Genomic DNA, 26,195 nt, shown 5'->3' on the forward strand with positions numbered 1-26,195 from the left:
CTTGCATATTTTTCATTGTGTTTAGTGCAATACTGTAAACACCTTGAATAATACCATGAGACCCATATGAGTTGCTGCTAGTGATACTGGAAATGTTCCCAAGAAGTAAACTCATGATATTACAAGAAAAAGTTGAGTTGCTTGATATATACTGTAGATTGAGGTCTGCAGCTGTGGTTGCCTGCCATTTCAAAATAAACGAATCCAGAATAAGGACCGTTGAAAAAAGGAAAAGAAAATTTGTGAAGTCATAGCTGCAACTCTACCAGCAAGCATGAAAACCTTGCACTTTTTGCAAAAGACTTTTATCTTGTATAGAAGATGCACCTTTTATGTGGGTGCAGGATTGCCATAAGAAAGGCCTATCTATAGACTCTAATATGATTCAAGAAAAAGCAAAGTCATTATATTACAACTTAAAAGGAAGATGAAAGATCTAAAGCTGGAGAATTTAATGCCAGCGAAGGATGGTTTGATAGTTTTAGAGATTTGGCTTAAAAATGTCAAGATAACAGGAGAAGCAGCTTCTGCTGACCGAGAGGCAGCAGATGCATTCCCAGATGCTTTAAGAAAATCGTTAAGGAGAAAGAATAGCTGCTGGAACAGGTTTTTAATGCAGATGAAAGTGTGCTATTCTGGAAAAAAGATAATGCCATAAAGGACATTTATTAGTGAGCATCAAGATTTAAGGCAGAAGGGATATGCTAACTCTACTGTTTTGCGGAAATGGAGTTGGATTTCTAAGTACTTTCCTTATCTATAAAGCTGGTAACCCCTGAGCCTCTAAGGAAGAAGATAATACCAGCTGCCAGTCTTTTGGTTGTAAAGCAAAAAGGCCTGCTACACAATGAGAACGCTTTTTCTGGATTGGTTCCATCCATGCTTTGTTCCTGAAGTTAAGAATTATCTTGCCAGTAAAGGCTGCCAGTTCTTTTTTTTTTTTTTTTTTTGAGATGGAGTCTCGCTCTGTCACCCAGGCTGGAGTGCAGTGGTGTGATCTCGGCTCACTGCAAGCTCTGCCTCCCAGCTTCACGCCATTCTCCTGCCTCAGCCTCCCGAGTAGCTGGAATTACAGGCGCCCACCACGACGCCCGGCTAATTTTTTGTGTTTTTAGTAGAGACGGGGTTTCACCCTGTTAGCCAGGATGGTCTCAATCTCCTGACCTCGTGATCCGCCCGCCTTGGCCTCCCAAAGTGCTGGGATTACAGGCGTGAGCCACTGCGCCCGGCCAGGACTGCCAGTTCTTTTTACATTCTCACTTCCTCTGGCCACCTGGAACCCCATGAGTTCAACACTGAAGGCGTCCAAATGGTCTACTTGCCCCCAAACACAACATTCCTAGTTGAGTCTCAGATCAGAGGGCCATAAGGACCTTTAAGGCTCAGTACAACAGGGTACTTTAGGGAAAGGTTGTTACTGCTATCGAAGAGAACCCCGTTAGAACATCATGAAAGTCTGTAAGGTTTACACCACTGAAGATTCCATCATTGTTATAGAAAAAGCCATGAAAGCCATCAAGCCTGAAATAATAAACTGTTGATGAAGCAAACTATCCAGATGTTGTGCGTGACCACACAGAGCCCAGTCAAGGAAATGATGAAAAGATTATGGATATGGCAAAAAAGGTGGGGAGTGAAGGGTTTCAAGATACAGATCTTAGAGAAATTCAAGAGCTAATAGAAACACCTTATCAGAGGAATTAACCGTGGATGACTTGATGGAGATGAGTGCTTCCAAAATGGTGCCAGGTAGAAAAGACATAGTAGTGCCAGAAAACAAATTGACATTAGACAATCTAGCAGAAGGATTCTGATTATTCAAGACCGCTTTTGACTTATTTTACGACAGAAATTACAAAGTATCTCCATTAAGTTACACTGATTGTGCCTGCCTTTCCTGTCTCCCGTTCTACCTCTGCCACCCCTGGAACTGCAAGACCAACTCTCCTCTTCCTTCTCAGTCTACTCAATGTGAAGACAAGGATGGAGACATTTATGATGATCCACTTCCACTTAATGAATAGTAAATATATTTTCCTTATGGTTTTCTTAATAACATTTTCCTTTCTCTAGCTTATTTTATTGTAAGAATACAGTATATAATACATATAACATACAAAACATGTTAATTTACTGTGTTACTGGCAAGGTCAACAGTAGGCTATTAGTAGTTAGGTTTTGGGGGAGTCAAATGTTATATGTGGATTTTTGACTGCACAGAGGGGTCAGTGCCCTTAACCTCCATGTTGTTCAAGGGTCAACTGTACTTTTTAATTTTTGCTTTATTGCAATAGCCAAAAACTTTAGTACAAAGCTGGTGATGGGCAACTTTGTATCTCCCTGATCTTAAGGGCAAGAAAGCATTCAGTATTTCACCATTATGATGTTTGTTGTAAGCTTTTTATAGATTTTTATCAAATGAAAGAGTTTCTCTTCCATTTCTAATATCCTAAGATTTAAAAAAATTATGTATATATATTAAATTTTATCAAATGCATTTTCTGCACTTTTTCTTCAACTTTAAAGTTCCAGGGTACATGTGCAAGATGTGCAGGTTTGTTACGTTAATAAATATGTGTCACAGTGGTTTGCTGCACAGATCAACTCATCACCTAGGTATTAAGCCCAGCATCCATTAGCTATTCTTCCTGATGTTCTCCTTCCCCCTGCATTTTCTGCCTCTATTGAGATGATTATATGATTTTTCTCCTTTAATCTGTTATTGTGGCAAATTACATTAATTTTTTTTAAAGTTGAGTTGCATTTTTGGGGAAATATACCTAATTTTGTCAATTATCCCTTAATATATTGCTAGAATTGGTTTAATGCTTAGTTTAGGATGTTTATCTCTATGTTCAAAGGAGATAGTCGCCTAGAATTTTCTTTTCTTGTAATGTCCTGTCAGGTTTTGGAATCAAAGTTATGCTGGCCTCATAAAATTGATCAGGGAAGTGTTCTTCATTTTCTCTTCTCCAGAAGAGTTTTTGTAAGATTAGCTATATTTATTTTTTAAACGTTTGGAGAATTCCTGGGTAAAGCCATATGGGCCTGAAGATTTCTTCATGAGTTTGTCTTTAATTATGGATTCGGTCTCTTTAATAGATATAGAACTATTCAGATTTTTCTACTTCTTGTTTCAGTTTTTGTAGTTTTTCTAGGAATTTTTGTTTAAATTTTCAAAATCATTGGCATGAAGTTGTTTTAATATACTCTTATTATATTTTAATGTCTGAAGGATACCTGTTATTTTACATGTATCTTTTAAATGTCCCCTTTGTTAATATTGGTGATCTTTGTCTTGTCTTTTTTTTGCTAGATTTTATCACTTTCATCAGTCTTTTCAAGACCATCTTTTGGGTTTGCTTATTGTCTCTATTATATAATTGTTTTCTGTTATGTCAGTTACCATTTTTTTTCATTATTCTGCATTCATTTTTTGGGTTTCATGTGCGGTTCTTTCCCTAACTTAAGATGAATACTACCATCATTTATTTTAAACTCTTTTTTTTTTCTAGTACATACATTTAAGGCCGTACATTTTCCTCTGAGAGCATCTTTACTTGTCATGTTGCAAGGGTTGATATGTATTTTTTCTTCAGTTTAAAATGTATTCTTGTTTTCACTGTGGTTTCTTCTTTGACCCATGGGTTATTTAGAAGTATATTGCTTAGTTTTTGAACATTTGATGATTTTAAAGTTACCTTTTGTTTTCGATTTCTAGCTTAGTTACACTCTGATTGGATAATATACTGAATGATTGGAATCCTTTGAAAAGGGTTGGGTCTTGCTTTGTGGCTCAGGATGTGATCAATTTTGTCAAAATGATGTGCACTTGAAAGTGGATCCTGCCATTGCGGGTGCAGTGTTCTGTGGATGTCAGTTTTGCCAAGTGTGTTAATTTTGTTGTTTCAGATCTTCTATATTCTTGCTGATTTTTTTTCCTTTTTTTGTAGTTATCAAGAGAGGTTTGGTAATATTTCATTATGGTTGTAGATTTTTCTTTTTTCCTTTTAGGGCTATTAATTTTTGCCATGTACATCTTAAAAGTATCTTTAATATACATACTTGTTAGATTGTTAGATTTTCCTAGTGGATTGATCCTTTTCTTGCAATAAAATCACTGTCTCTAGTAATACTTCTTGCCTAATGTCCACTTTTTCCTTTTAGTATTGTTATTTCAGCTTTCTTTCAGTTAGTGCTTGCATGGTAAATCTTTAATATTCTGATTTTCAAACTTCCTGTGTTCTTGTGTGTGTAGCCCTTGTAAACAGAACATTGCTGTTGTTTTTATCTTTGCCCTTTTTTGGGGAAAAGTTAGTCTATTTGTTTAATTTGCATTTCTTATTTGTAATTATTTATATAATGTGGAACATTTTTATGTGTCTATTGGCACTTCATTTATATTCCTTTGTGAATTATCTTCTCAGATATTTTTCCCATTTTCAAATTGGGCAAAGAAGTTTGTGTTCTTATTCTTGAGTTGTAGGAGTTTTTCACATATGTGCTAGGTTCAAGTTCTTTGTCAGATATGTGTCTTGCAAGTGTTTTCTTTCATTCTGTGGCTTGCTCTTTTATTTTTTATTTTTTTCAACGTTTAGGTTCCAGGGTACATGTGCAGGTCTGTTACGTGGGTAAATTGCACGTTGCTAAGATTTGGTGTACAAATGATCCTCTCCCCGAGGTAGTGAGCATGGTACCCAAAAGGTGGTTTTTCAACCCTTGCTCCCCTCCTTCCCCCTTCCCTCTGGTAGTTGCCAGTGTCTGTTGTTCCCATCTTTGTGTCCATGTGTAGTCAATGTTTAGCTCCCACTTATGAATGAGAACATGCAATAGGCTAATCACTTAACCTCTGACTGTCCATGTATCAGAATGTATGTTTTCCACTACCTATCTTGAAGTTCATTAATCTTATTTTTAGCTGTATTTGTTCTACATTAAATTCGTATTTGAGTTTTAAATTTCAGTTACTTTGTCTTTTCATTCTAGAATATCCCTTTGATGCTCTTTTATAAATTTCACCTCTCTGGTGAAATTCTCCATTTTGTCGTATGTTTCTTTGTTTATATTTTCTTGAATATGTTAATCATATTTTTTTTAAAAAATTCATGTTTCTTAACTCTAATCTCTGTATTATAGCTGGGTCCGTTTCTGTTGTCTGTTTTTGGCTTTGGTCTTGTTTGTTGGCATGGTTGCTTATTTTTGATTGAAAGCTGGATATTTCATATAAACAGTTCTGTTGGCTCTGAATGATATATATTTTTTTCCATCAGAGGTATTCTCTGTGCTAAGTGGTCACTTAGAGCATAGCAGATCTCTTCACTCATTCAGAGCCTGAGGTGAGTTTGCATAGGCTGGGATGATGAGCTCTACTGTAAGATTATAGGACAGCGATCTAGCTCTTTCTTTGGGGAACCTTCCCGTAGAATGTATATTGGCCTTTCCTCTGTGGTCATTCAAGTGTCTGCAGATGAATCCTGTAAAAACTGGCTGTTGGATGTACCCCATTTACCCTGATGTGATTACTATACATTTCATGCCTCTATCAAAATATCTCATGTAACCCATAAATATATAACCTACCAAGTGCCCACAAAAATAAAAAACAAGTAAAAAAACTGGTTTGTCAGTGTTTGAGGATTGGCAGTGGAAAAGGGAGTAGGGTTTTCCCATTCATTGTGGAGACTTTTAAAAATTCTCTGTTATGACCCTTACATCTCAACCTTTCTTTCTTGGAAGTCAAATACTAAATCTTTCTGGGGTCTCTGTAGTGTGGGGTAATCAATCAATTGCCAAAGAAGCGAGCAATAACTGTAGAGATAATGCATGAACTCTGGAACTATACTGCCAAGTTTGAGAATCTGCTTTCCCAGAGAGAGTACTAGCTGTGTGATTATGATCAAGTTATTTATCCTTTTTGTGCCTCAACTTTTCTTATCTGTAGGATAGGAACAGTATTGGACCTATCTCATACACTTAATACAATTAAAATTCTTAGAGCTCGTGTCTTTTAATCATTTATCTTAAAAGGACTGTCTGCTATCTCCTCTTCTTTATTTCACAGATACATTATCTCAAACCCAGTATGTTCAATATTAAATTCTTAATTTCTCCCTACATGTGTTTTTCTTCTGGTCTCCCTTTTCCCAATGAATATACTACCCTCTATTCAGTTGCTTTTGGAAAAAAAAAACCTGGAGTCCTCCTTAGTTATTCATTCTTTATCATTTACTCTTAATTTTTTCACCAAGACCTGGCAGTTCTATCTATAAAATATATCTCAGTATGTTCCCATCTCCAGTACTAGCATCTTTTACCTAAACTTCTGTACCAGGCTCATGATAGCTTTCATTGACTCCAGTCCTACTCCCCTCCATTCCATTCTCCACCCTGCCACAAGTAAGAAACAGATCTAGTAAGCTATGATGATATTCTCTTTTCTTTTTTCTTTTCTTTTCTTCCCTTCTCTTCTCTTCTCTTCTCTTCTCTCTCCTCTCTCCTCTCTCCTCTCCCCTCTCCCCCCTCCCCCTCCCCCTCCCCTCTCTGCTCTCCCCTCTCCCCTCTCCCCTCTCCACTCTCCCCTCTCCTCTTTTCTTTTCTTTCTGACGGAATTTCACTTTTGTTGCCCAGGCTGGAGTGCAATGGCGCGATCTCAGCTCACAGCAACCACCACCTCCTGTGTTCAAGCGATTCTCCTGCCTCAGCCTCCTGAGTAGCTGGGATTACAGGCATGTGCTACCATGCCTAGCTAATTTTGTATTTTTAGTTGAGACGGGGTTTCTCCATGTTGGGCAGGCTGGTCTTGAACTCCCAACCTCAGGTGACCCACCCACTTTGGCCTCCCAAAGTGCTGGGATTACAGGCGTGAGCCACTGTGCCCGGCCTGATACTCACTTTCTTAAGATAAGGCTTTAAGAAGACATTGACCAGAATTTTCCTCCAGACTTTTCCCTTTCTCACCTGACCAATCCCCCACTTTGGATTGACATTTTACATTAATACAATCAGAAGACAGTTTGATCTTACAGACCTAGGTGCTAGCTCTTCTCTGATCCATTATGATGATTTTCATTTATTAATTGAATGTAATTAACTTCCAGATTATAGGGATACATAATATCTTCATGACATTAGAATTCAAGAGACAGAAATTTAATAAATAATTTTAACAAAGTTTGAAGTATTATGAATTGGCGATACAGGAAACATTCTTTCCATGGGAGAATGTAGCAGAGATGTAACTTGAGGGATCTCTCAAGTTACATCAAATTACGTAGGAAAACTTAGTCTTGGGATTAGACTGAGAAAGAAATAGATAAAATGGAGATCTGAAAGATAAATAGTAATTATCCTGATGAAGATGTTGATAGGTGTAGTGTTTGGCATGGTGTGTTCAAAGGCAAGAGAAGCAATGGCTTATTCCAGGAATTGAAAATTTGTTGTGGTTAAAATGTCAACAGAATTCAAGAGCACCAATGGCAACAGATAAAACTGAAGGATAGGCAGAAACTTCTTTATTAGCAATTTTAAGGATTTTACACCTTGTCTAGCATAGGGGTCAGGACTTTGGGTTCAGTAGTCCAGATGTGTGTTTGAGCTCTTGTCTCCTCCACATGACTGTAGCAAATGACTTAACCTCTTCAAATCTGTTTTGTAGTCTGAATAGTGAGAATAATGATAGTACTTCCATCAAAGAGTTATTTTGGGTATCCTGGACTTGATTCTTATTTGTGGCTTGTATCCTTTTTCTGGACCTTGAAGCATCAGACTCCCTTGACTTCTTGCCATTGTAGCATTCAAATCATGTCAACATAATCCTCCTTTTCTTAATTCTCTCCTTCCTAGGCAACCTTCTGATTACAGCCTGGCTTCCTCTGTAGCATGCCTAAAAGGGAGAGAAAGTCCTGACCCAAGGACATAGATGCATGTGCTCTTGCTGGTTTGGGCAGCTGTAGTTATCTCTGTAAATTAAGAAGTTGGCATTCTGTTTTATGTCAATCTTGTGAGCTTGGTCACTGGGAACTATTTCTGAGAGATGGTTCTATTGGTCATATGCAGTCCCATTGGATTTATGAGGTTTCAACATGCAAAATTCCCAAAAACGATGTTACTCATGAAGCCTCTTTCAAAGTAGGCAGCCCACTTTCCCTAGGGTTCTCTGCTGCTCCTCTGCTACTGGCTATGAGTGATTTTATTGGGCAAATTTATGTTTTTATAGGAGTTCTTTTAATTTTTCATTTGGAAGGCATTTGTCATTATATAAATTATCGGAATGATTAATATAGAATTAGTAATAACTGGTAAGACCAACATGTAAATTAAGCATAGAGTAACAAGCTGTTCAGTCTTCGGCTGACAAAAGAGGTCCTGTTAAGTATTTGATCTTTTGGGGTATGAATATTCATTTGTCACTGTAAAGAGCTTTTGACACTTTGCAGTCATTATAGAAATGACTTTTTAAAAATTTCACAAGCAACTAAACTATCAGTTTTAATTTTTTTGTAACAATTTATTAAGTTTGGAAAAGAAAACTGATATTCTTTTAGTGGTTCTGAACTGGGCTAGCCTTCTAGGATGACATTGTGTATGATTGTTTTTGATTGTCACAGTTATTGGGGAAGTGGGGGGAATTATTGATGTTTAATGTGAGGGAAATGGGGATAATAAATATCCTATAGTGGCCTGGAAAGCACTTACTGGGAGTAATCCCCAAAGCCTGTTAAGTGGCCCTTTTGGGAAACGCGGCCTGCTAGTTTCCTCAAGTAACCTGAGATAACCGTGCCAATAGCACCATCTAGTGAGGGCATTAGGTAATAAGCAAAATCTACTTTTTATCACAGAAATGAGAAAATTTCAAATTCTAAACTTTATTTAACATAGTACCTTGTAGAATCATAGACTTTTAGAGCAGGAGGGAAGATTGGAGCTAATTTAATATACCTTCTCATTTTACAGATAAGAAAACCAGAGTCTAAAGATGTGAAGTGATTTATCTAATAACCTATACCTAGTTAGTAGGAAGACCCTTAGTTCTTATTTTTCAGGTTAGTATTCTGAGCTTTCATCACAGCAAAGTATCTTTGTGTTTTATTTGGGTTACTGTTTTAGGTTCTTTGCTTAATGATTCTTTTAAGAAAGAAAAGAATCAGTAAGTAAGGAGACCATCTTATTTAATAGGTATGTTGTAAAGTAACTTTCATAATACATACATTATTTGGAACTTAATTTTATCACCCAGAAAAATGAGACAGGCTTGTGTGTATTCATCTGATTTTTCATTGCTATGATTTCAGCTGTTGAGTCTTATGATAAAACTTTACCTAAGATAGAGGGAAAAAAGTAACATGAAAATTTATTAAAACTTAATTTATTATATTGATTGGTGAAATGACCTGCTGGCAATCAAAAGATGCAGAAAATTGAGCAAAAAATTAAGATTAAATGACCAACATATGTCTTTCATTTTTATGTTGGAGCACATGAAGTATTTTTGATAAGTTAAGTTTTCTCTTGGTGTGAGGGATTGGCAAATACTGAGAATGGCTTAGCTGAAATTATCTCAAGATTATGTTGCATTTAGTTGGAAAAGAGCAATTTTAAATTTTTCCTGGAAAAATGTTGTTTAGAGAATAAGTGGATTACAAAATAAAATGAGCTTTAAGAAGTGATGCCATCAGCAATATTGGAAAATGATGAACCTATGGAAGTATGTGAGACTGAAATGAACTAGTTTCTGGTAGATGATGACAATGATGATTGTAGTGTATAATAATCATTAACATTTTTAATGTGCTGGGCACTGTCCTGAGTGTATTACATGTGTTTATTCTTTTGATCTTCATAACAACCCTTTGAGGTATAGGTAAACCTGAGGGATGGAGGAGTTAAGTAACTTGGCAAAGCTCTCATAGACAGTAAGGTTTCCCTCTCCCAAAGTGGAGGTACATTCATTTCTGAAAGGGAACTTTCCATCTTATATTTGCCTGCTGGAAACAATTTTGGTTTTCTGCGGTATTGCCTCTAAAATAATGATCATTTTTATATCTGTTTTGGTCCCTTTAAATCTTATAACAGCCTCAGTGTATTTTTCTAGCTGTAGGAGCCCAGCTCCCCCTGCCACAATCCTTTGTAGTATTGTCTCAGATGATTATTTTACCTATCACATGTCTATGTGGAATACAGGAAAGGATGCTACAATGACTGGGACAAGTATAGGGTGTTAATGGTTTCCTAAAAAAAGATTCAGATTCATTCAGTGTCAGGATTTACCTTTGGAAGGGGGTGATGGCTAACAGGAGCTTTGTTGGAGTGTCTAGTGAATACAGACAGCAAAATTCAGAGATACTTTTCATCTTTGCATTTCTAATGAAAACGTTGGCTACAGGTAATGGTACAGTTAGGCTTTTACTTGGTCTAGATCTATTTATACATATTTCTCTAGTATTGTTTTGGCATTGGGAAATGGTGAAATTATAAGAACAATTTTTATACTGCTGTATTCTTTATGAATATCATATCCCACTGAATTTATAATTTAATAGTAGCAAATTCTTTCTCAATATGTTCCTTAATGCATATTCATATACATTTATATTCTCTGGATTGTACTAGAACCTTCTTGTAAATTCATGACATCATCACTTAGGACCAAACATAGCATTTTGCAATTACCATAGGCCTCCAGTTGCTCACCAGGGGAAAGGAAGGTAGAAATAGTGTCCGCTGTGTTCTGAGTCCTGGACTGGCTGCTTTGCAAGAATTATCACATTTTAACTTGACAATTCACTGCTTTAATTTAGTTTTACAGATGAATCTGAGACTCCTAGAGACTAAATTATTGACCCAGGGGCAAAAACTCTGTCACCAGACTACTTGGGTTCAAATTATGGCTCTGTCACTTACTAGCTGTTTGAGCTTTGTCAAGTTATGTAGTCACCATGGATCTTGGTTTCTTCATCTAATCTGTAAAGTGAGGGTCATAACAGTACTTACCACATGAGGTTGTTATAAGGATTAAATGAGTTAATATAATGTGTTAATATTTGTAATACACTTAAAACAATGCTTGGCATGTGGTGTCATATAAGTGACTGTTAATAAATAAAATAATCAGTATTTTGAACCCAGAGATTTCCGATTCTAAAACCTGTAGTCTCTCCATTATCTTAGTTTACAGTCTCAAAAAATATTCTAGGACCAAAGTATTTCACTGACACATATTTTCTTATGTTTCTCTGGCCAGCGGTAGCCATTATTAGTTCTGTTTTTAAGAAGGAAAGGTTACCTAGAGTCTAATTCTTTCTTCGTGTACTTACAGTTGCTTAATAAGTTATTTAGTTCAGTTCAATAATTTTATTGAAGCAATGAGTTAGACTGAATTAGTTGCTGTATTAGTCCATTTTCACAGTGCTGTAAAGAAATACCCAAGACTGGGTAATTTATAAGGGAAAGAGGTTTAATTGACTCACAGTTCTCCATGGCTGGGGAGGCCTCAGGAAACTTATAATCATGGTGGAAGGGGAAGCAGGTGTGTCTTACATAGCAGAAGAGAGAGAGAGTGTGTAAGAGCAGGGAAAACTGCCTTTTAAAACCATCAGATCCCATGAGAACTCACTCAGTATCACGAGAACAGCATGGGGGAACTGCTGTCATGATCCAGTCACCTCCTACCAAGTCCCTCCCTCGACACATGGGAATTACAATTTGGATGACAGTTGTTGACGAGATTTGGGTGGGGACACAGCCAAATCATATCAGTTGCTTAATAAGTTCTTAGTTTTCTATAATACTTTTCTTGAAGCAAAAGAGTTAGACTTGTGATAAACTGAGTATTTATTTTAAAAATGCCTTTATTTTGGTCTATCGTTACTTTTTTTCTCTTTTTTAGTAAGTACATTTAACATGAGATCTACCCTCTTAAATTTATAATTTTACAATACATGCTTAACTATAGGCACATGTTGTATATCAGATCTCTAGATCTTATTCATTTTGCAGAACTGAGACTTTATATCCATTGAATAGCAACTCCTCATTTCCTCCTACTTCCACTCCCTGACAAACACTATTCTATTCTCTACTTCTACAAGCTTGCTACTTTAGATACATACCACATGTAAGTGGAATCGTCTAGTATTTGTCCATTTGTGACTGGCTTATTTCACTTAGCTTAATGTCCTCAAGGTTTATCCGTATTGTTGCATATGACAGGATTTCCTTTTTTAAGGCCAAATAATGTTTCAGTGTATGTTTATACCACATTTTCTTAATCTGTTCATTCGTTGATAAACATTCAGGTTGTTTCCACATCTTGGCTATTGTGAATAATGCTGCAATGAATGTGGAGTGCAAATCCCTTTGAGATCCTGATTTCAACTCTTGGATAAATATCCAGAAGTAGGATTTCTGAATCATAATGATAGTTCTTTTTAAAAATTTTTTGAGTAATCTTCATACTGTTTTTCATAAAGTCCACACCATTTTATATTCTCACAGACAGTGTACAAGAGTTCCAGTTTCTTCACATCCTTGCCAACACTTATGTCTCTTTTTTTCAATGATAGATAACCTAACAGGTGTAAGGTAATATTTCATTTTGATTTCAGTTTGCATTTCCCTGATGATTAGTGATATTGAACATTTTTTCTAATACTTGTTACCTACTTTTGAATGTCTTTTTTGAAGAAATGTCTATTGAGATCCTTTGCCTATTTTTTTAAATTCGGTTTTTTGCTATTGAGTTGTAGAAATTATTTATATATTTTAGAAATTAACTGTTTATCAGTTATTTGGTATACAAATGGTTTTTCCCATTCTGTAGATTGCCTTTCACTCTGTTTCCTTAGCTGTGCAGAGCTTTTTGGTAGTTCCACCTGTCTATTTTTGCCTTTTGTTTCCTGTGCTTTTGGTGTCATATTCACAAAATCATTGCCAAGACCAAAGTCATGAAACTTTTCCCTTATATTTTCTTCTAGGTGTTTTATAGTTTTAGGTCTTACATTTAAATCTTTAATCCATTTTTAGTTGGTTTTTGTGTGTAGTGTAAGATAAGGGTCCAGTTTCATTCTTTTGCATGTGAATATTCAGTTTTTCTAGCACCATTTGTTGAAGAGACTGCTCTTTCCTCATTGTGGGGGGAGGGTGTGTGTGTGTGTTTGTTTTTGAGACAGGGTCTTGCTCTGTTACCCAGGCTAGAGTGCAGTGATGTGATCACAGCTTACTCTAGCCTCGACTTCCCAGGCTCAGGTGATCCTCCCACCTCAGCCTCTTGGTGCACAGGCGTGTACCATCACACCTGCCTAATTTTTTGTAGAGATGGTTTCACCATGTTGCCCAGGTTGGTGTTGGACTCCTGGTCTCAAGCAATCCATGTGCCTCAGCCTCCCAAACTGCTGGGATCACAGATATGAACCACCATGCCTGGCCTCCCATTGTATATTTTTGGTACCCTCATCAAAGATCTGTATTTGTGTGGGCTTAATTTTGCGCTCTCTATTCTGTTCCATTCATTTAACGGTTATCTTTCTGCTAATACTATACTGTTTTAATTACTGTAGCTTTGTAATATATTTTGAAATCAGGAAGCATGATGCCTCTAGTCTTACTCTTTTTCAAGATTGCTTTGGCGATTTGGGGTTAGTTACGGTTCCATGTGAATTTTAGGATCTTTTTTTCTGTTTCTATAAGAAAAGTGCCAATGGGATTTTCATAGCGATCTCATTGAATCTGTAGATCACCTTGGGTGGTATGGATATTTTAACAATATTAAGTCTTACAATCCATGAACATGGGATGTCTTTCCATTTATTTGAGTTGTCTTTAATTTCTTTCATCAGTTTTTTTCAGATACTTTTTAGTGTAGAAGGCTTTCACCTCCTTAGTTTGGTTTAATAAGTATTTTATTCTTTTTAATGTTCCTGTAAGTGGAATTGTTTCCTAATTTCCTGTTTGGATAGTTTGTTGTTAGTGTGTAGAACATAACTGATTTTCGTATGCTGATTTTTGTATCCTAACTTTACTGAATTTATTTATTAGTTCTAGCAGGGTTTTTGAGTGTGTGTGTGGAGTCTTTAGTTTTCTACTTATAAGATCATATCATCTGCAAATCATTTTACTTGTTTCTTTCTGATTTAAATGCCTTTTATTTCTTTCTCTTGCCTCATTGCCCTGGCTAGGACTCCCAGGGCTGTATTGAACAGAAGTGGTAAGATTGGGCATTCTTGCCTTGTTCCTAGACTTAGAGGAAAAAATTTTTGTTTTTCACCATGAAGTGTGATGCTAGTTGTGGGCTTTTCATATATAGCTATAATTATGTCGAGATAATTTTTTTCTATTTCTAGTGTTTGAGAGTTTTTATTATGAAAGAATGTTTAATTTTGTCAAGTGCTTTTTCTGCATCTATTGAGATGATCATGTTTTTTTTATTCTGTTAATGTGGTATATCACATTAATTGATTTTTGTGTGTTGAACCATTCTTGATTACCAGGAAGAAATCCTCCTTGGTCATGAGGTGTGATCCTTTCAATATGATCTTGAATTTGGCTTGCTAGTATTTTGTTAAGAATTTTTGTATTTATGTTCATCAGGGATATTGGCCCGTAATTTTTTTTTGTAGTGTCTTTGGCATAGGTATCAGGGTAATGCTGGCCTCATAAAATGAGTTTGGAAGTGTTCCCTCCTCAATTTTTTGGAAGACTTTGAGAGTCATTGACATTAATTCTTTAAATGTTTTTGGTGGCATTCACCAGTGAGGTCATCTGGTTCTGGGCTTTTCTTTGTTGGGAGTTTTTTTATAATTGATTCAATCTCATTAGTTATAGATTTGTTCATATTTCCTATTTCTTTTTCAGTCTTAGTGGGTTGTATATTTCTTGGAGTTTATCCATTTCTTCTAGGTTATCCAATTTGTGGGCATATAATTGTTCACAGTAGTCTCTTATGATCCTTTGTATGGTATCAGTTATAATGGTATGTTGTAATGTGTCCTCTTTTGTTTCTGATTTTGTTCACTTAAGTCTTTTTTTTTCTTAATTACTCTAACGACTTGTCAATTTTGTAAATCTTTCCCCAAAAAGCTCTTAGCTTTAATTTTTTTCTATTTTTTTATTCTCTGTTTCCTTTATTTATGCTCTAATCTTTATTATTTCCTTCCTTCTGTAAACTTTGGGCTTAGTCCTTTTTTTTTTTTTTTTTTTTGGTAGATCTTACAGGTATAAAGTTAGTTTATTTGCTTGCTTTCTTCTTTTTTTCTTAAATGTAGGTGTTTATCATTATAAACTATCCTCTTAGAACTGCCTTTGCTGTATCCCATCAGTTTTGTTATATTGTGTTTTCATTTTCATTTGTCTCAAAATCATTTTCTTTTTGTTTTTTTTTTTCCTTGTCCCATAGGCTATTCAGGAGTATGTTGTTTAGGAGTGTGCTTCAGAATTTCTGTTTAGTGCTTTTTTACATTTTCTGAGTTTTTGTTGAAATTCTCACTTTGCTCATACATTGTACTGACCTCATTGAGTGTCTTTATGATGGTTATTTTGAATTCTCTTGTTAGATAAGTAATATATTTCTCTTTCATTAGGGTCAGTTTCTGAAGATTTATCTTCATCCTTTGGTACATATTTCTCTGTTTATTTTTTTCACTCTTATTGTTGATATCTACACATTAGGAAAAAACAGCAACCTCTTAGCCTTTACAGACTGTCTTTGTACAGGAGAAGATCTTCACCAGTCAGCACAGCAGAGATTCCCAGAACCTCTCAAACCTTCATGCTAGTCCAAAGTGCTGTCTTTGTTCTTAGTGGTGCCTAGGCGTCTAGGGTCCTGTCTGGTCCATCTGGTCCATATGCTGGGTCCTATCAGTGCTACAAGACATATGAGACAGAAGCCAGTCCCTTGGACAGCCCTCAGAAATGTTAGAATGTTGGACACGTGATCTACCTCTTCCCCGAGCCCTGCCCCAGGAGAAGCTGGGCTCTGGAGTTTCTCTCCAACTCATTTCATGCTGAGCTTCAGGGAGTGGTCATGGCAACTGCTTGTGTGCTTGTTCAAACTTCTGTCACATTATCACTGGCCCCTAGATATCTAGGGCGTTTTAGATTCCATCAGTGCTACAAGGCTGGCAAGACAGAAGCCAGTTCCTAGGGCAGCTCTTAGAAAAGTTGGAATGTTAGATACACAAGCCAAGTTTTTCCTTCCCCAAGGAGTGGTGGGGAGCTGCAGGTGTTCTTATGATCATATGGTGCTGTATTGGGGGTACATAATTGCTCTCACAGATTATGGCAAGAGGGTGTCTCCAGTTTTCTACCAGGTTTGATGTTGTTCATTTCGTACTTGTGCAGGTGCAGAAGCATTGCACCTAGTTTCAGGATTTCTCACAAAGGGAATTTGTATATTATCGTTGAATCAGTGTGTTCATGTGGGGAAGGAGGGTTCAGGGCGTCCTATTCTTCCATCTTGCTGATGTCACCCTGTTACTTATTTTTCCTAAACTGGAAAAATGTAAATAAAATACTCATTTTGGAAACAAAATTATCTGACTTTAGTGGGTCTTTGAACTGGGTTTGAGAAGTACAGACAAACTCAACACTCTTATCTTAACATTAAAGTAGATATCTCAAGTCCCCTTTTAATACTTTTAGCTTGGAATACTTTCTAGTCTGTAGGGATAATTAATTTCTTTTTCTATTTCTGCATATCAAATATTGCTTTAAAGATTCCCTTCAGTTGTGTTACTTAGAGATTGAATAGGGAAATATTTTGTCTTTTGATTAACAGTTTTAGGCTAAAAAAATGAGATAAGTATGCCTTTGGTTTGTATAGCAGACAAACTTCATGTTAGATAATTCGTGAATTTGTAGTCCATTCAAATGTTTATCTTCCAGTTTTCAGAGGGGTTTTTTGTTTGTGTTAGAATTCTTTCAAGTCATTTTATATTTTTATGAATTATTTGAGAAGAATACTTGTTAATCTCAGCCTGTATTTTTATTGTGAATGTGATTACCTATTACTGAGGGGCATAGTCCTCTGGGTGTTTCTAATTCAGCATCAAATAATTATTTCTTTATAGATATATACGTTACATACATATTTTACACATAAGCACACACACATTTTGCATATATAGATATGTATTTATATGTGTACAAACATGAATAATATTTGTTTGTTATATACATTTATCTTGTGTATTCCTGTTTATATACATATAAACATGTATATCCATATCTGTGCAGTAGTGTATAAAGTACCTTGAATTCTTTTCAACTTAGAATACTCGGAGGTCTTAAGGAATTATATTTCTTTAAATATTGAATAAGATTTACTTGAATTTAAAATTTTTTATTTTGCTAACATTTGGAAATGTTTTAATGGTATTTGTTAAGAAATGATGTAGCATGGATGCTGACTAGCATGCAGTGTTCTATTAATATATTTGCCTTTTGGGGTTTCACAATTACACTATTATAAACCTTTTTGAGAGTACATTTTAGTCAGTATAGTATATATATATATTTTTTTCTTTTTTTTGATTTCTTTTTTTTTTTTTTTTTTATTATACTTTAAGTTTTAGGGTACATGTGCACATTGTGCAGGTTAGTTACATATGTATACATGTGCCATGCTGGTGCGCTGCACCCACTAACTCGTCATCTAGCATTAGGTATATCTCCCAGTGCTATCCCTCCCCCCTCCCCCCACCCCACAACAGTCCCCAGAGTGTGATATTCCCCTTCCTGTGTCCATGTGATCTCATTGTTCAATTCCCACCTATGAGTGCGAATAGGCGGTGTTTGGTTTTTTGTTCTTGCGATAGTTTACTGAGAATGATGGTTTCCAGTTTCATCCATGTCCCTACAAAGGACATGAACTCATCATTTTTTATGGCTGCATAGTATTCCATGGTGTATATGTGCCACATTTTCTTAATCCAGTCTATCATTGTTGGACATTTGGGTTGGTTCCAAGTCTTTGCTATTGTGAATAATGCCGCAATAAACATACGTGTGCATGTGTCTTTATAGCAGCATGATTTATAGTCCTTTGGGTATATACCCAGTAATGGGATGGCTGGGTCAAATGGTATTTCTAGTTCTAGATCCCTGAGGAATCGCCACACTGACTTCCACAATGGTTGAACTAGTTTACAGTCCCAGCAACAGTGTAAAAGTGTTCCTATTTCTCCACATCCTCTCCAGCACCTGTTGTTTCCTGACTTTTTAATGATTGCCATTCTAACTGGTGTGAGATGATATCTCATAGTGGTTTTGATTTGCATTTCTCTGATGGCCAGTGATGATGAGCATTTTTTCATGTGTTTTTTGGCTGCATAAATGTCTTCTTTTGAGAAGTGTCTGTTCATATCCTTCAGCCACTTTTTGATGGGGTTGTTTGTTTTTTTCTTGTAAATTTGTTTGAGTTCATTGTAGATTCTGGATATTAGCCCTTTGTCAGATGAGTAGGTTGCGAAAATTTTCTCCCATGTTGTAGGTTGCCTGTTCACTCTGATGGTAGTTTCTTTTGCTGTGCAGAAGCTCTTTAGTTTAATTAGATCCGATTTGTCAATTTTGTCTTTTGTTGCCATTGCTTTTGGTGTTTTGGACATGAAGTCCTTGCCCACGCCTATGTCCTGAATGGTAATGCCTAGGTTTTCTTCTAGGGTTTTTATGGTTTTAGGTCTAACGTTTAAATCTTTAATCCATCTTGAATTGATTTTTGTATAAGGTGTAAGGAAGGGATCCAGTTTCAGCTTTCTACATATGGCTAGCCAGTTTTCCCAGCACCATTTATTAAATAGGGAATCCTTTCCCCATTGCTTGTTTTTCTCAGGTTTGTCAAAGATCAGATAGTTGTAGGTATGCGGCATTATTTCTGAGGGCTCTGTTCTGTTCCATTGATCTATATCTCTGTTTTGGTACCAGTACCATGCTGTTTTGGTGACTGTAGCCTTGTAGTATAGTTTGAAGTCAGGTAGTGTGATGCCTCCAGCTTTGTTCTTTTGGCTTAGGATTGACTTGGCGATGCGGGCTCTTTTTTGGTTCCATATGAACTTTAAAGTAGTTTTTTCCAATTCTGTGAAGAAAGTTATTGGTAGCTTGATGGGGATGGCATTGAATCTGTAAATGACCTTGGGCAGTATGGCCATTTTCACGATATTGATTCTTCCTGACCATGAGCATGGAATGTTCTTCCATTTGTTTGTATCCTCTTTTATTTCGTTGAGCAGTGGTTTGTAGTTCTCCTTGAAGAGGTCCTTCACATCCCTTGTAAGTTGGATTCCTAGGTATTTTATTCTCTTTGAAGCAATTGTGAATGGGAGTTCACTCATGATTTGGCTCTCTGTTTGTCTGTTGTTGGTGTATAAGAATGCTTGTGATTTTTGTACATTGATTTTGTATCCTGAGACTTTGCTGAAGTTGCGTATCAGCTTAAGGAGATTTTGGGCTGAGACAATGGGGTTTTCTAGATAAACAATCATGTCGTCTGCAAACAGGGACAATTTGACTTCCTCTTTTCCTAATTGAATACCCTTTATTTCCTTCTCCTGCCTGATTGCCCTGGCCAGAACTTCCAACACTATGTTGAATAGGAGTGGTGAGAGAGGGCATCCCTGTCTTGTGCCAGTTTTCAAAGGGAATGCTTCCAGTTTTTGCCCATTCAGTATGATATTGGCTGTGGGTTTGTCATAGATAGCTCTTATTATTTTGAAATACGTCCCATCAATACCAAATTTATTGAGAGTTTTTAGCATGAAGGTTGTTGAATTTTGTCAAAGGCTTTTTCTGCATCTATTGAGATAATCATGTGGTTTTTGTCTTTGGCTCTGTTTATATGCTGGATTACATTTATTGATTTGCGTATATTGAACCAGCCTTGCATCCCAGGGATGAAGCCCACTTGATCATGGTGGATAAGCTTTTTGATGTGCTGCTGGATTCGGTTTGCCAGTATTTTATTGAGGATTTTTGCATCAATGTTCATCAAGGATATTGGTCTAAAATTCTCTTTTTTGGTTGTGTCTCTGCCCGGCTTTGGTATCAGAATGATGCTGGCCTCATAAAATGAGTTAGGGAGGATTCCCTCTTTTTCTATTGATTGGAATAGTTTCAGAAGCAATGGTACCAGTTCCTCTTTGTACCTCTGGTAGAATTCGGCTGTGAATCCATCTGGTCCTGGACTCTTTTTGGTTGGTAAACTATTGATTATTGCCACAATTTCAGCTCCTGTTATTGGTCTATTCAGAGATTCAACTTCTTCCTGGTTTAGTCTTGGGAGAGTGTATGTGTCGAGGAATGTATCCATTTCTTCTAGATTTTCTAGTTTATTTGCGTAGAGGTGTTTGTAGTATTCTCTGATGGTAGTTTGTATTTCTGTGGGATCGGTGGTGATATCCCCTTTATCATTTTTTATTGTGTCTATTTGATTCTTCTCTCTTTTTTTCTTTATTAGTCTTGCTAGCGGTCTATCAATTTTGTTGATCCTTTCAAAAAACCAGCTCCTGGATTCATTGATTTTTTGAAGGGTTTTTTGTGTCTCTATTTCCTTCAGTTCTGCTCTGATTTTAGTTATTTCTTGCCTTCTGCTGGCTTTTGAATGTGTTTGCTCTTGCTTTTCTAGTTCTTTTAATTGTGATGTTAGGGTGTCAATTTTAGATCTTTCCTGCTTTCTCTTGTGGGCATTTAGTGCTATAAATTTCCCTCTACACACTGCTTTGAATGCATCCCAGAGATTCTGGTATGTTGTGTCTTTGTTCTCGTTGGTTTCAAAGAACATCTTTATTTCTGCCTTCATTTCGTTATGTACCCAGTAGTCATTCAGGAGCAGGTTGTTCAGTTTCCATGTAGTTGAGCGGCTTTGAGTGAGATTTTTAATCCTGAGTTCTAGTTTGATTGCACTGTGGTCTGAGAGATAGTTTGTTATAATTTCTGTTCTTTTACATTTGCTGAGGAGAGCTTTACTTCCAACTATGTGGTCAATTTTGGAATAGGTGTGGTGTGGTGCTGAAAAAAATGTATATTCTGTTGATTTGGGGTGGAGAGTTCTGTAGATGTCTATTAGGTCCGCTTGGTGCAGAGCTGAGTTCAATTCCTGGATATCCTTGTTGACTTTCTGTCTCGTTGATCTCTCTAATGTTGACAGTGGGGTGTTAAATTCTCCCATTATTAATGTGTGGGAGTCTAAGTCTCTTTGTAGGTCACTCAGGACTTGCTTTATGAATCTGGGTGCTCCTGTATTGGGTGCATATATATTTAGGATAGTTAGCTCCTCTTGTTGAATTGATCCCCTTACCATTATGTAATGGCCTTCTTTGTCTCTTTTGATCTTTGTTGGTTTAAAGTCTGTTTTATCAGAGACTAGGATTGCAACCCCTGCCTTTTTTTGTTTTCCATTTTCTTGGTAGATCTTCCTCCATCCTTTTATTTTGAGCCTATGTGTGTCTCTGCACGTGAGATGGGTTTCCTGAATACAGCACACTGATGGGTCTTGACTCTTTATCCAACTTGCAAGTCTGTGTCTTTTAATTGGAGAATTTAGTCCATTTACATTTAAAGTCAGTATTGTTATGTGTGAATTTGATCCTGTCATTATGATGTTAGCTGGTGATTTTGCTCATTAGTTGATGCAGTTTCTTCCTAGTCTCGATGGTCTTTACATTTTGGCATGATTTTGCAGCGGCTGGTACTGGTTGTTCCTTTCCATGTTTAGCGCTTCCTTCAGGAGCTCTTTTAGGGCAGGCCTGGTGGTGACAAAATCTCTCAGCATTTGCTTTTCTGTAAAGTATTTTATTCCTCCTTCACTTATGAAGCTTAGTTTGGCTGGATATGATATTCTGGGTTGAAAATTCTTTTCTTTAAGAATGTTGAATATTGGCCCCCACTCTCTTCTGGCTTGTAGGGTTTCTGCCGAGAAATCCGCTGTTAGTCTGATGGGCTTCCCTTTGAGGGTAACCCGACCTTTCTCTCTGGCTGCCCTTAACATTTTTTCCTTCATTTCAACTTTGGTGAATCTGACAATTATGTGTCTTGGAGTTGCTCTTCTCGAGGAGTATCTTTGTGGCATTCTCTGTATTTCCTGAATTTGAATGTTGGCCTGCCTTGCTAGATTGGGGAAGTTCTCCTGGATAATATCCTGGAGAGTGTTTTCCAACTTGGTTCCCTTCTCCCTGTCACTTTCAGGTACACCAATCAGATGTAGATTTGGTCTTTTCACATAGTCCCATATTTCTTGGAGGCTTTGCTCATTTCTTTTTATTCTTTTTTCTCTAGACTTCCCTTCTCGCTTCATTTCATTCATTTCATCTTCCATTGCTGATACCCTTTCTTCCAGTTGATCGCATCGGCTCCTGAGGCTTCTGCATTCTTCACGTAGTTCTCGAGCCTTGGTTTTCAGCTCCATCAGCTCCTTTAAGCACTTCTCTGTATTGGTTATTCTAGTTATACATTCGTCTAAATTTTTTTCAAAGTTTTCAACTTCTTTGCCTTTGGTTTGAATGTCGTCCCGTAGCTCAGAGTAATTTGATCGTCTGAAGCCTTCTTCTCTCAGCTCGTCAAAATCATTCTCCATCCAGCTTTGTTCCGTTGCTGGTGAGGAACTGCGTTCCTTTGGAGGAGGAGAGGTGCTCTGCGTTTTAGAGTTTCCAGTTTTTCTGTTCTGTTTTTTCCCCATCTTTGTGGTTTTATCTACTTTTGGTCTTTGATGATGGTGATGTACAGATGGGTTTTCGGTGTGGATGTCCTTTCTGTTTGTTAGTTTTCCTTCTAACAGACAGGACCCTCAGCGGCAGGTCTGTTGGAATACCCTGCCGTGTGAGGTGTCAGTGTGCCCCTGCTGGGGGGTGCCTCCCAGTTAGGCTGCTCGGGGGTCAGGGGTCAGGGAACCACTTGAGGAGGCAGTCTGCCCGTTCTCAGATCTCCAGCTGCGTGCTGGGAGAACCACTGCTCTCTTCAAAGCTGTCAGACAGGGACATTTAAGTCTGCGCAGGTTACTGCTGTCTTTTTGTTTGTCTGTGCCCTGCCCCCAGAGGTGGAGCCTACAGAGGCAGGCAAGCCTCCTTGAGCTGTGGTGGGCTCCACCCAGTTCGAGCTTCCCGGCTGCTTTGTTTACCTAAGCAAGCCTGGGCAATGGCGGGCGCCCCTCCCCCAGCCTCGCTGCCGCCTTGCAGTTTGATCTCAGACTGCTGTGCTAGCAATCAGCGAGATTCCGTGGGCGTAGGACCCTCCGAGTCAGGTGTGGGATATAGTCTCGTGGTGCGCTGTTTTTTAAGCCGGTCTGAAAAGCGCAATATTCGGGTGGGAGTGACCCGATTTTCCAGGTGCGTCCGTCACCCCTTACTTTGACTCGGAAAGGGAACTCCCTGACCCCTTGCGCTTCCCAGGTGAGGCAATGCCTCGCCCTGCTTCGGCTCGCGCACGGTGCGCGCACCCACTGGCCTGCGCCCACTGTCTGGCACTCCCTAGTGAGATGAACCCAGTACCTCAGATGGAAATGCAGAAATCACCCGTCTTCTGCGTCGCTCACGCTGGGAGCTGTAGACCGGAGCTGTTCCTATTCGGCCATCTTGGCTCCTCCCTCGTATATATATTTTTTCTTAGTTTTAATCAAAAATAAAATCATTGGGAAATATAACCACTTGTTTTCCAGTTACTTATTATAGAAAGAATAAGTTAAGAAATGTGAATAAATTGAACAAATTAATAAAATATTTGTTAATAATCCACCTTATGGAGGATTTAAAAATAATTTTAATTATAAAATAATGTATTTTAATATAGTTCAGAAATAAAAGTCCTGCTCCCTCTCCACTATCAGATACCTCAGGTACATTCTTAGGGTAGCTACTGTTAACAGTTTCTTAAATAGCTTCTCAGATATGTTCTATGCATATACAAGTATATACGTATGAGTATGTATATGAGTGTATGATGGAATTGTACATACACAAGATCTACATATATTCTTTTAAAAAGTACTAATGTACTTTTATATTGTACTTTTATAAGGTATTGTGTTTTATAAGGTATATGAATTAAATATATTCTCCATATACATTCAGAAAATTGGGTAAATTGATGTGCACAATAAAAATGTCATCTCTTTATGTTTATTTGAAGTTTTTTTCTGATTGTTCTAGTGGCATAGAAGTAAAGTTTCTTTAACACAGTTTAATAACAGATTATATTTTAAAACTTTATGAAAACAGAATTTTTAATTTGTGTAAAAGATTTTACCCTTAATACATGTTCTTAATATCCATCATACTGAAAATAGTGGGCTATCTTTGGTTAGCAGGGTTATTGTGAATGTTGTATATGGGAAGGGCAGGCATTCTGTTATTTCAGTACTGTGGTACCATGTTGTTTGAGGTGGGTCTTTTTCTAAGCAATGGGCATGTTCTACTTTTATTAAAGTGATGATAGAAAATGACTTTAAAGCATGTAGTGACATAAAGTTGTTAGGAGATATAACTAATGCTAAATGACGAGTTAATGGGTACAGCACACCAACATGGCACATGTATACGTATGTAACAAACCTGCACATTGTGCACATGTACCCTAAAACTTAAAGTATAATAATAATAAAATTTAAAAAAAATAAAGTTGTATTTTTAAAAAAGTCCTCAAAACTGAGCTCATTGTGTGGTTTTACTAATTTTGGTTTTAGGCTTGTGCAGACATAAGAGCCAGTTCAGTGTTTTGGCAGCAAATGGAGTTTGTTGATAGCCTGCATGGCCAACCCAAGATGCCAGAATGGTTATCTACACACCCTTCTCATGGCAATCGAGTTGAGCACTTGGATAGACTTATACCTCAGGTGAGCTGACACTGTAGAAGGCGGGACATTATTTTTACTGTATCATTTATTTTTAATGTTGTCACTTCTTTTGCTTAGTAAAAGAGAGTTCTAGCCTATTAACTATTTTGATTACTATAATTATGGATTATCAGTTGTCAAAGAATTTGACTGAAAAGCAAAATTCTGCTTGTCCACAAGTCTTGGAGAATAAATTACTATGTACAGTTGACTTTTCTTAATAGTGAAGGTTTAGCTCCTTTAGTATGAGACTTTAATTTTAACTGACTTGATGAAAGTTTAAAACTCAAGGCATATTAAGTTTTTTAAACATGTTGATGATAATTTAATCTTTCCTTGGTGATTTAAGCTTTTTGTTAAAAATACCAGTTAATGAGTTGTACAAAAGTTTTGGGTCAAGTGGATATTAATTGTAGTAGTGGTACTGGAATTTGTTTTTTTAGGAAAAATATCTTCATGTTAGTTTGTTACTGGTTGTTTATTTCTTTATGAAGATAAGAGTGAAGCATTTGCTCTCTGGCTTTTCTTTCTGTAGAATTCATAAGTGGGTCAAGCTGAGGCGGCTTTCTGCCAAGTAGTTTTCAGTATCCTCTGAAAATCTTTTGATTTGTTGGCATCATTCAGAATGTTTTTATGGTTTCCATATCAGGACAAAATGGATGTTAGGCATCTCTGAGCCAGGTTACATGCTCTCTTCTATCTCACTTGTATTAAATTTGGTGGCTTGTTATGAAAGCAGAACATTTTTTAGCAATTTAAGAATTGGTACTGGGCCATGTGCTAAGGCATAGCACAACAGATCCAGGTGTATTATAGAAGCATCTTTCTCATGCCTGTTATCCCAGCATTTTGGGAGGCTGAGGTGGGTGGATCACCTGAGGTCAGGAGTTCGAGACCAGCCTGGCCAACGGGGTGAAACCCTGTCTCTACTGAAAATACAAAATTAGGCGGGTGTGGTGGCATGCGCCTGTAATCCCAGCTACTCGGGAGATTGAGGCAGGGGAATCGCTTGAACCCTGGAGGCGGAAGTTGTAGTGAGCCGAGATCGTGCCACTGCACTCCAGTCGGTGACAGGGTGAGACTCTGTCTCAAAAAAAAAAAAAAAAAAAGAAGTATCTTTCAGTATGACTTCAAATTCAGCCCAATAAATACGGAGTACCTCTTAAAAGAAAGAAATGATGCTAGATGTGGGGGATACAAAGAGGAATAAGACATGGTTCTTGATATTTACAGGATGCTAAGATACATAAAAAATGATTATTAGTACAAGGGTATGATTTATCATAAGAAAAATAAAAACAGTATGCAGTTTGAAGGAAGATGAATCTGCATCTAGTTTGGGATAAGAAACTAGTGCAAGATTTATTCATTCATTTAGTCGATCGATATT

General features: G+C 37.1%; 1 protein-coding gene across 15 annotated transcripts in view; it reads left to right on the forward strand.

Moving 5' to 3' along the window:
• OMA1 (OMA1 zinc metallopeptidase) overlaps positions 1–26,195 on the forward strand; it is an 86,077-nt gene that overhangs the window by 23,308 nt on the left and 36,574 nt on the right. For 11 of the 15 annotated variants that reach the window (XM_055349865.2, XM_004025877.4, XM_063698296.1 and 8 more), the window contains one exon: positions 24,656–24,805. The exons of the other annotated variants lie outside the window; for them this stretch is intronic. In XM_055349865.2, the coding sequence (XP_055205840.2) occupies positions 24,656–24,805 (150 nt within the window). The remainder of the gene's footprint in view (positions 1–24,655; positions 24,806–26,195) is intronic. 15 annotated transcript variants of the gene reach the window in all.

This window comes from Gorilla gorilla, chromosome 1, assembly GCF_029281585.2.
Source record: "Gorilla gorilla gorilla isolate KB3781 chromosome 1, NHGRI_mGorGor1-v2.1_pri, whole genome shotgun sequence".
NCBI classification, from domain to species: Eukaryota; Metazoa; Chordata; class Mammalia; order Primates; family Hominidae; genus Gorilla; species Gorilla gorilla.